The 10,865-nt window shown below is 43.2% G+C and overlaps 3 protein-coding genes across 6 annotated transcripts in view; all 3 read left to right on the plus strand.

The window, feature by feature from the left end:
- RB195_007355 (uncharacterized protein) overlaps positions 1-6,597 on the plus strand; it is a gene marked incomplete at both ends in the record, with an annotated part of 28,876 nt that extends 22,279 nt beyond the window's left edge. Inside the window, 6 exons of one of the 3 annotated variants that reach the window (XM_064180934.1) lie at positions 50-126; positions 180-329; positions 3,649-3,705; positions 4,551-4,656; positions 5,092-5,618; positions 5,932-6,597. In XM_064180934.1, coding sequence (XP_064037763.1) covers positions 50-126; positions 180-329; positions 3,649-3,705; positions 4,551-4,656; positions 5,092-5,618; positions 5,932-6,597 — 1,583 coding nt within the window. Of the gene's footprint in view, positions 1-49; positions 127-179; positions 330-3,648; positions 3,736-4,550; positions 4,657-5,091; positions 5,619-5,931 lie in introns of those variants that run through there. The other 2 variants (XM_064180932.1, XM_064180933.1) reach the window with 2 other exon arrangements.
- Positions 6,598-6,612: 15 nt separating this feature from the next.
- On the plus strand, positions 6,613-7,392 carry RB195_007356 (uncharacterized protein; the record flags this gene model as incomplete). 2 transcript variants are annotated; one of them, XM_064180936.1, is made up of 1 exon in its annotated part: positions 6,613-7,392. In XM_064180936.1, one exon carries the CDS (start codon positions 6,613-6,615, stop codon positions 7,390-7,392), a length of 780 nt encoding a protein of 259 aa, XP_064037766.1. The 2 variants fall into 2 exon arrangements, with proteins under 2 accessions (XP_064037766.1, XP_064037767.1); XM_064180935.1 differs by having other exon boundaries at positions 6,838-7,392.
- A 199-nt stretch (positions 7,393-7,591) lies between these two features.
- On the plus strand, positions 7,592-9,990 carry RB195_007357 (uncharacterized protein; the record flags this gene model as incomplete). Its single annotated transcript, XM_064180937.1, has 3 exons — positions 7,592-7,959; positions 9,829-9,924; positions 9,984-9,990. 3 exons carry the CDS (start codon positions 7,592-7,594, stop codon positions 9,988-9,990), a joined length of 471 nt encoding a protein of 156 aa, XP_064037768.1.
- Between the last annotated feature and the right edge of the window lie 875 nt (positions 9,991-10,865).

Consider the following 10,865-nt stretch of genomic DNA (forward strand, 5'->3'; position numbering starts at 1 on the left):
CATGATAATATCGATTCTTTTTGATCCAACTAATGGTACAATGTTTAAGATCAGGCGATAATGTTCGGCGTTGAACGAAAGTATATGAGCGAATTCCGTATTAATTTTCTTATCGGCGAACCAGGAGTATGTGTATTTCTACAATTTACTGTCTGCGTTACTAAACGTAGTTCATCTAGATCACGCTGGCGTACGCCTTCACATCTCCAAATAATCCTGGAATATCACACACCATGCAACTTCAATCGTACGCCGATGTCTCTATGGATCCAACAAAATTGAAGATCCACGTTCTTAAGCCGAAGAACTGTCAAAGTCGCCTTCTGGGTGTATGTGTCTTCAAATTCATCCGCTTTAGTGATTAGTATCAATCAAAAAATAAAAATACGTTTGAGTGATTAATTCTTTCTAACATCCATACGTACCGTAGTAACTGAATAAGAAGTGCGGAATAGGAATGAGCGGATCATGTCTTCCAGTACACAAACTTTGGAAGTCATTTGATCTTCCGAACTTCCGACTTCCGACAGGTTTAGGAGAAATCGGAGGTCCTCAGATTTCTTGAGCTTCCTCTCCTTTCTGAAACCCTTTTCTGTGCTGTCCGCAGTATTGCAATTTTAGTTCATTTACTGAACATTTACTTAGTACTGTATACTATTTCTTGCCTTGGTTCGTCCACAACTTCTTGGCTAATGATTAGAGCTATCTGACTTTTTTATGCTCAGTACTCCTCGCCGTTTTCGACTGCTTCCTCCCATTGTTCCTCTGTCATTTTCTTTGACTTCAGAAAAATCTAATCTAAAATCGCAAAATCTACTGATGAATCCTATCCTGCCTTGTATTGTTCTCTATTTCTTTTAAAGGCTTATCTGGTTACTGCCAGTGTTCTCTGGCATCTCTTCACGAAGATGCTTTCTTCTCCCTCGCGCTTGTTCCCTGTCCAGGGTTGTTTTTCTGTTTGTTTGTTTGTTTTTAATTCTTTAAATGTTATTGATATTTTTCTCCTTAATCAAATTTTAAATTTTTTTTGGCTGCGAACTCTCTCTCTTAATCCCTACTTGATAACAATTTTCACTATTTCTCCGAATCCGATTACCGTTTACTTCCAGTATGTCTGAATTTCCAAAGTTTCAAATTTCGCTCATTCCTGGTACCGACCATGATCGAGTATTAGTGAAATAGCCGCCGTTTGCGGTGACAACAATTACTGGCAACGTGTTTAGATCTGTGTTTAAAAGTCCTGAATATTGTAACTTGCATTTGAATATTAATGATCGTAATGATTAGCAACGCTTTCATATCGACTTTCTTACCATTGCTAATAATTATAATTGTTGTTAGTCAATTGCTTTACATAGTAGTCAGACTACAAGCAATCTAAGACTCTAACGATGTAAAAATTTTTCGTTATCACCAGTTCTACGAAGTTTTTGGACATCTAGCCTAGTTTCTATCGAGTACACCACTTTCAAAGCACTTAGCGTGAACTAACCTCCACATTTTTTACTTTAAATCAAAAATGTATTCAATTGGAATCCAGTAAACCAAAGATATTACTCGTTCAACTAAATTCCTTTGCAAAAATGAGTGTTCCTCACCAGCAGATCTCAATGTATAGGCAACGAATACCGCGCTGAAACCACAGTCGCTAAATAAGAACAGCTAACAACGCAACGAAATCTGGGGACGAAATAATTTGGTTGGCATGTAGTACGAAAACTTAAAGACATCACCCCACGAATCTGAGGTGGTACCGATTCCAGGTAGATTATGGAGAAGAGGATGATTCCGTCCATTTCTTCCTAATTGCCGTAAAAAACGGCCCGGAAGATGCAGCGTGTGCACACGGCTGGCGCGCTCCAATCAAACTCGTTGTGGAAAATGGCGCGCCGGAACGCTCAAAGCCGTATCTTCCGGGCTGTTTTTTTTTACAGAATTAGGAAGAAATGGACGGAATCAACCTTCTCTCTATTATCTACGATCCCATATACGAATACTCCACCTGAAATCCGTACCACCTCAGATTCGTGGGGTGATGCCTTTAAATACTGTAATAGGGTGAAATAGTTTGAGGTGAGCACGAAGTGTCTACCTCTGCTTCCGTGATAAGGCGGTATTGGTGGGTTCGCAAATGCCCTGAGACGACACAAAGAACATTTTACTGGCTCTATGTGAAATGTCGAGACTGCAATTGTGCGTTTCGGAACTTAAAAGTCAGAAAAATACCAAAGCAGGCTGATGAGTGCGCTATTTTCGAAAAGGGGAGACTTTTGCAATAGACTTCTGAAGTACACTACGTGGAACAATAAGGCAACGTGCTTCAATAAGCTACGAGGCTAAAATATGAATGATCGCTGTAAACCAGGTTGTGATGTTCAAGTCATTCTAAGATAACAAGATAGGTGAACGAAGGATAACATGATAACTAGGACAAATCATACCGCTGTTTTTTCTCATCTCCTAGTCTTTTTGGAATTCACTTGGGGCAAAGATCTTAAAAATGGCGTTTTTCCATCTTTTTTCCCTTGAAAATTTGGAAAAACGGTGAAACTCTGGGAATCGCTTGATATAGCATCTGATAGAGGGATCCTCGACTACAACATACTGGTAGATTATATGTTTCGCACTGTGTTACTCCGAGTTATTGAATTTTATTCATGATCACACTCTCTTCGGCGTTCGAGCAAAGATCGGGATTTTGGCCAGATTTCTAATTCAAGGGAAACGGGAGTGCCTTTTAAAAATCACCTATAAACCGAATAGAGAGACTAAGGAAATCCCTGTGTGCAAAACTCCCCGGACAATCTTGTTCCCTCAAAATTTAGATTGGAAAAATCCAAAAAAAAGGTAGAAAAATTTCTTCACTTTTGTCCCATCTAATTTTCAAAATGACTATGGAGTTGGGAGAAACAGCGGTATGACGATTTTGTAGGGCAAACTTTCTTCTCTGAAAAACTACATGAAATATTTCTCTTAGTCCTCTTACCACAAAGTTATTCGCGGTCATCCAGACGTCTAACGATGTGCACGGAATCTGAGCTTTATTGATTATTGAATTCCATTAAATCCAGTTTTAAGCTCTTGAAAACTAATATATAAAGGTGGATTCTTCACCTTTTAAAAGTAGTTTTAAGTTTTTAACTCTTCTGCAAGAATTGGACTCAGCGGGATGTCGAACCTCCATAGCCTCATTGTCGTATTGGAATATCCTAGACTTACTCAATATTTAATCCTAAGTTATCGCGTTTAAGTGTGCATGGAGCTCTGCTGCAATGTTCCCATAATTCGATCCTGGAATTTGCTTTATTTTGCCCTAATCATCATTTTGTGGTCGGCTCAGCTGCTTCGTATTTCCCCTCTTGAAGCAATTTGCGGTGGGACCCACGTTAGGTCCAGATTAGTAGCGGAAATGAACGTCGCGATACTTAGAGAGCGAGCGCTTATCTAGTAGCACAACACGTTAATTTCTTTGATTCGGCCATAGATGTATTCTTGGTGCGTCACACATATTTTACACCAATTTACAAACTTTTCCGGCCACAAATTTTCCATGTGTATAACGGAATTTTAGGCACTTGAACTGTTTTTTTTCTATTATTGCGATTACTTAAAAATATTCATTTCTGCAAACATTTTCATGTTTTTCAGGATCTTGCCGACGTCCATTTTGGTGTCAGTGTCGATCCTCCTATTCAGTGCATCAACGTTAGAACATGTACATGTTACACAATTTAGATTAAATGTAACTTCGTGTTTTTGGTTCTACTATAGATGTTGACTGAATGAAATTACGCTTCCGACGGACAGCCTCTTCTCACACTGAGTGGATGAATATTCTAAGAACACGTAAAACTGAACGCAAAATGGTGCATAGCTCCATCTTTCAGACGACGTTTTAGATGTGAATCCAGATGACAATCGACGAGGGGGTTAATTTTCTGACGGCTATGCGGCTTCAGAAAAATACTAATAATCTGTTTAATCTTTGAGATCGCATTTTTTTAAACGGTACAACAGAAAAAAAAAACTTAAAACAACAATAAAAAGACTTTAACTTCACAAGTTTTTACTTCCTAAGCTTATCTTTGATCACTAACATAAATTGTGAGCCCAATTACTCGCGAAGGTATGCTAATCGTAAGGTAGGATATTTCAGCAGCATCAAGATAACCTGTATCACCTGTGCTCCCGTTGTTCATCGACTTGCTCGAGCGGACACCAATGTTACTTCCAGTAATACTTGCTGTAGTTGCTCCATCTGGAGTCCGGAGAGCAGTCATTATTACTTTACGATGCGTGAGGTTCCAACGGGCGAAGCGAATGCTCTATCCCTTCTATGCAGCTTCAACCAACACTTCTGCTTTTCTCTCCCTAAGGTCTTCTTTCATCACCCCTTTGCAAAGCCTTGCGAGCTCGAACGAGAGTTCTTGGTTGCCTACACTTCGTGCAACTCCATGCTGACTTATCGGCTCTAGAGTTTTTGGAGACAGGCGTCTTTTGATGGTTTTGAAACTCCTCGCTTCTTTCGTACAATCGTGAAAATGTTCTAGAAGCCGTCCATATTCGCCGTCGATGTTGTTAATGATGATATCTTACCAAAAGCCGACAAACGAAGCGAAGAGCTCCCAGTTGGTGATGCTTCTAGGAGTTCGCTTTGTGAGCTTTGCATCTTTTTCTCCTCTCCGTGTGAAAGAACGGATCTCCCTCACTAGAGAGATCGCAGCCGGTTAGTCGCGAAGCTACGTGGCGCGTCCCCGAGTGGCGCATAGGGGGCTAATCGCGGACCAAAAGCGACCTTGTGCTTGCCCAGAGACGCAGGTGGATTCAGAGGATAGACTCCCTGTTTCTGCTAAGCCAGGACTGACTCATGACATCCTTGTATCCCGCACGTCGGTCCGGCCAAAAGCCCGCAACCAAGTGACTGGGAGGTGCAAGGGAGGCGGTTAAGAGTCGCCTCCAACAAATAAGCTCCACATGTCCACTCCGGGAGAACGAAAGTTCTCCCAGAAACTCATGGGACTAGAGGCTTGCAACCTGCCCATGGGTTTTAAAATTTTTACGCAAAACACAGTAAAAGAAAAGAGTCTCCAGATTCTGGAGGAAAGCCTGGTACGGTAGCGCCAGGTAGGACGGGGTTGCAGGAGTCATGTAGGCTACCAAAACGGAAAAGGACTAGGATGGCGATCTGTACTTGTAATGCACGTACGCTTGCATCCGAAGCGGCCATCGAAGATCTGATGATGCAAGCCAAAAAGATCAAGTACGACGTCATCGGACTGACCGAGACGAGACGACATCACCCTCTCAACGCCGTATATGAAACTGGAGAAGAACTGTTCTTAGGAACATGCGACAGTAGAGGTGTTGGTGGAGTTGGCGTCCTCGTCAACACGAGTATGGCAAAGAACATCGACTCTTTTGAACAACTTACGACCCGAATCGGACGTCTGCGGATGAGAAGATGTGGCCCAACACCAGCTTTGACTATCTTCGTCGTTTACGCTCCAACATCAAGCTACGAAGAAGAAGAAGTCGAAGCTTTCTATATGGACCTGGAGAAGTTCTACCGAGAAGACCATGCCTTCTACAAGGTCATAATTGGCGATTTCAACGCCAAGGTTGGCCCAAGAAGAACGCCGGAGGAACTTCACATCGGGACCCACGGCCTACAATGGAATGACAATGGTGAGAGGCTTTCCGAGTTCATCATGACGACTAAGACAATCCATGGGAACTCGCAATTTTCAGAAGCCCTCCTCTCTCCGCCGGAGGGGGGAGCCCCCGGGGGGGGGAAACAAAAAAAAAAAAAAACACAAAACAAAAAAAAAAAAGTTCTCCCTGACGGAGGGGGGGGGGTAAAAAAAAAAAAAAAAAGAAGAAAAAAAGAAGATTTTCCTTCACAAGGAGAGCAGAGAAAGCCGCCAAGTTCAGAGAGAGAAATCCAGGACTACCATCAACTGGGATCTCTTCGCTACGCTAACTGGCTTTTGGGAGGATTCCGCAATGGGCAACATCGACGAGGAATATGACCGGCTTGTCGAACACCTTCACGACTGCGCGAAGAAGGCTGAGAGTTTTAAAACCACCAGGAGGCACCTGTCTCTTCAAACTCTTGAGCTGATACGCCAGCGTGGAGCAGCACGAGCCGCAGGAACCAGAACTACGTCCGAGCTCGCAAGGCTTTGGAGGGCGATAAAGGAAGACCTTAAAGAGAGAAGAGAAAAGTGCTGGCTAAGCTGCGAGGCGGGGAAAAGCATCCGCTATGCCCGTCGAGACTTCGCCAGTCGCAAGACGAGGATGACTGCTCTCCGGAACCCAAAGGGAACAGAAATTGCATCGAGAAGGGGGATGGAGAAAATCATCTACGACTTCTACTCTGATCTCTTCGACAGCCATGTCCACTTGCCTCCTCACCATCTGAGGGAAGATGGACGAGTCATTCCAGAGGTTCTCCCGTCCGAAATACGACATGCTATCATGTCGGTAAGAAATCGTACGGCACTCGGTCCCGACAGAATAAGACCAGAACACCTGAAGAGCCTTCCGCCAGTACTCATCATACGTTATCTGTCGGATTGCAAGGTTACTAAACAGTGAAAGACCAGCAAGACCATGTTGTTGTATAAAAAAGGAGATCCCCATGACATCGGCAACTATCGCCCAATCTGCTTACTGTCCGTCATCTACAAGCTCTTTACAAGAGTAATCCTTAATAGGATTGAAAAAGTCTTGGAAGAAGGACAGCCATGCGAGCAAGCAGGGTTTCGAAAAGGATTCAGCTCGATTGACCACATTCACACTGCTTCGAAACTCATCGAGGTATCACGAGAGTACAAGATGCCGCTCTGTCTCACCTTCACCGACTTGAAGAAGGCCTTCGACTCAGTTGAGACGGAAGCGGTCGTAGAAGCTTTGGATAACCAAGGCGTCCTTACTCAGTACATAAAGGTACTTCGAGAGTTGTACAGTAACTTCACGACCGGAATTTCGCCATTCTACAAGAACATCATCATTGACGTGAAGAGGGGGGTCCGACAGGGTGATACAATTTCACCCAAAATATTCACAGCTACCCTCGAGAACGCAATGCGAACGTTGGAATGGGACTACATGGGAGTGAAGGTTGATGGTCGGCAGCTACACCATTTGCGCTTTGCTGATGACATCGTGCTGATAACACCTAGCATCAGCCAAGCGGAACGAATGCTGACCGAATTCGACGAAACATGTGGATGCATCGCTCTTCAGCTGAATCTACAAAAGACGATGTTCATGCGGAACGGATGGGTCTCGGACGCCCCATTCACGCTCAACGGAACGAACATATCCGAATGCACCAGCTACGTTTATCTAGGTCGGGAACTGAACATGATGAACGACCCGACCCCCTAGCTGGGCAGAAGGAGACGCGCGGCTTGGGGAGCGTACAAGAGCATCGAAGATGTAGTGAAGAAGACCAGGAACACCCGGCTCCGCTCACCTCTTCAACACCACCGTACTTCCTGCTTTGACCTATGCTTCGGAAACCTGAGCATTTCGCAAGCAGGAAGAAAACGCGGTGAGCGTCATTGAACGCGCAATTGAGAGAATTATGCTAGCAGTATCCCGTTTCACGCGAGTGAGGGACGGGATTCGAAGTTCTCTCCTACGTCAACGATCGAAGATTAGAGACGCCGCCGCGTTTGCCAAGGAAAGTAAAATAAGGTGGGCCGGACACGTGATGCGCTTTAACGACAGTCGTTGGACCAGAGCCGTGAGCGACTGGGTTCCCCGCGATATTAAGCGCACTACGGGAAGACCGCCGACCCGATGGTCAGATTTCTTCACGAAGTCCTTCAAAGAAAATTATGATGCTCTTCGTGTCCCACGCGAAAGGAGGAACCACGCGGCACGCGATCAGGACAAATGGAAGAATTACTGGCGCCCGCTCGACCAGTTCAAAGATCAACGGAAGTCAAGGTGATCAAGGTGTGAAAGAAAATCTTCCTCAAAGAAGGCGATGGTCCGATCTCATATAAAACTTTGATAAAACAGCGACATCCGTCAGGCAAAACCTTCTATTGACGATGATGTGGTCTATTTCATTACGGTACCCTCCACCGGGTGACTCCCACGTCCAGCGTAGAGAGGAGGGCTTCTGGAATTGCGAGTTCTCATGGTTGGTCTCAGTCGTCATAATGAACTCGAAAAGCCTCTTTCTTTGCTCATTTCATTGAAGGCTGTGAGTTCCGATGGCGTTTCTTCAGGCGTTCTTCTAGGGCCAATTTTGACGTTGAAATCACCAATTATGACCTTGTAGAAGGTATGATCTTCTCTGTAGAGCTTCTTCAGGTCTGTAAACTGTAATAAAAACACAGTAATAAAAAAAGAGTAACTTGATTCCGGAGGAAAGCCTGGTACGGTACCGCTAGGAAAGACGGGATTGCAGGAGTCATGTAGGCTACCGAAACGGAAAAGGACTAGGATGACGAATATGAAAAGAAATATACGCCTAAAAAAGAATGTCCTATGTTTACTGTCCGATCTCTTAGCTACAAGGAGAAGAGAACATGTTTTTAGTCTTGTTTTTTTAACGAATTTGTCCAAGATGTTGAGATGTTCAGAGATGTTCCGTGAGTTGTGATCTCATCCACGATCCACAGAGACAATTACAAAAACTTCTACGCCCTTACATTGGTACATCGGCGCCAGTAAGCAGAAAGCACATTGTACTTTAATGAGAGCGTTCGAATTTTAGTCGGTGCTTTTCCCTCCACATCCTGATTTTGGAAATACTAATACACGAAATGACCTACGACTTTAAATTTTCGCATTTCCACGCAGCTTTTTTGAACCTACTTTCTGGTGACTTTTGAGGTCGTTAATTCCCAAAACAGCTGAGTGATTGCGAGTTTCTCCTCGTTCGTTCTTCCTAATTTCAAATAAAAGAATGCATGGCAGTATATACTTATTCATACTTGAAAATCTGTAGAGCACTTCAGGTCTGTAGACTCATGACATTGAAAATGTATCCAAGAAGAAACTAGGCAGATATCTCTTTAGATGTAATTTTTCACAGTCATCATTTTTAATGCATCTTTACCAATGCAGAATTAATTTTCAGAAGTTAATTTTACTTTGTGAACAAATTTGTACTCAAGAACAAACGGGCATCATTAAAGAAGTAACATCAAATGACTATGAATAGGAGCACTGAAGTTTTCAGGTCTCAGAGTGTAATAAGTAAAACAAAGCTTACAAATTTCGACTCGATTAAAACTTTTTGTCAGGGATCCATTGGTAACCAACTATGGAGAAAAAACAGCTCAAAAAACTGAAAATGATGGAAAAACACTCCGTTTATTCATTGTCAAACGCGTCAAACGGTCAAATGTAGTTGGAGAGGAGCATTCTACTTATTGGATTAATGCTATGTGGAAAAACATCTGGAACTAAATAACTGTATCAGTCGGGGCCCTAAGACCAAAGCATTAGTTTTAGAGGATCTACGATATGTAAGCTAAAGTTAGTAAGAGTAAAAAGTAAGATAGAGCGTCCAGAAATAAGGGCGCCACTGAGTGCCGCTTCAGTACCTTTTGCGCTGACCAAAAATGGGTTATCCTTACACGCACACTGCGTAAGTATAAACTTAGTTGCAAACTAGTATCAGTGCAGAAAAAGAGTGGGCAAAATGCAACAAAAGTCTTACATAGGAGTTTTGTCAACATTAACGCAAATATTTAATGCTAAATGAATACGGTCCGGAAAAGATAGAAAATAGCAATTATCAAGAAAAAAGAGGAAAATAAGTTTAAGTCGCTCTGGTGAGTCACACATCAACTACTCCAGTGCGCTTGAACTTATCTTCACACCTAAAACGTTTCACATAGCATTAATCCAAAATCACACCCCTCAGGGGCAGTTTGTGACAGGAGAGAGAGCAAAGTGAGTTCTTTTATTCATATGTTTAAGCTTTAGCCAAAATTGTTAATCATCTTTATCAGGAGCTAACAATTCGACGTTATTGCCTTCTTCAGAGTCTGGAAAAGTCAAAGACATGAGTGATTTATCCTTTTAAACGCATCATCACCCACCAGAAAACATTTAAACGGTTCACAGGCTAAAAGATCGACACATCGGCTACTGCTTACCTCATGTGCTAGAACTCGTAATGTAGCGAACCCTCTTGCCACAGCTATGGAAGCTATCAAAAAATCAAGAGGTTCGAATCCGCCATAGTGCTTACCAAGCCTTTCATCTCTTTGGGGTCGATAAATTGGTACCAGACTTGTCTGGGAGGATAAAAAACACTGACTTGACACATCGGCCAGCCACCGCAAGTCATTGTATAGGCCAGTTGCACGTTCGTAAACCTCGAACGATTCTGAATTGAAGTGGACGTGGTGGCGCATCCCAAGCGGACTGATTAACGCCGAACGCTTTATCGTTGGTCCTTTTATCCCGATCTTGTTAACAGAAAAGGGAACATATGGAGTTGTACGTTAGGATACAGCACTGCGGATGCAGCCAGCAGTGTTATGAAGAGTTTCGTGTGATTCTTGTCCAATCCTTTCGTCTCTATCTGATAGTGCTGACGTATCACTTATTTCATTGGTTCCACTTTCACGCGACTGCAGAGAAATTAAACAGCGTTACACTTGTCGCTGTTTATTTTTCGGCACCCGCAACAGTTCAGATGTCGACTACCTGTCATACTACTTTCTGGCGCAGGCGTGCCGATTTAACCCCGTTCGACCGGTTTCCCTAACTTCTCATTTGACGCCGAGGGACAAATGGGCCAAGCTAGAGTTGAATCCAACCCACTGCATAAATTATTTTCACAAAAACACACCAACTAAGTTATTATATAACTTGATAGCGAATAA

Source organism: Necator americanus, chromosome I, assembly GCF_031761385.1.
Source record: "Necator americanus strain Aroian chromosome I, whole genome shotgun sequence".
Taxonomy (NCBI): domain Eukaryota; kingdom Metazoa; phylum Nematoda; class Chromadorea; order Rhabditida; family Ancylostomatidae; genus Necator; species Necator americanus.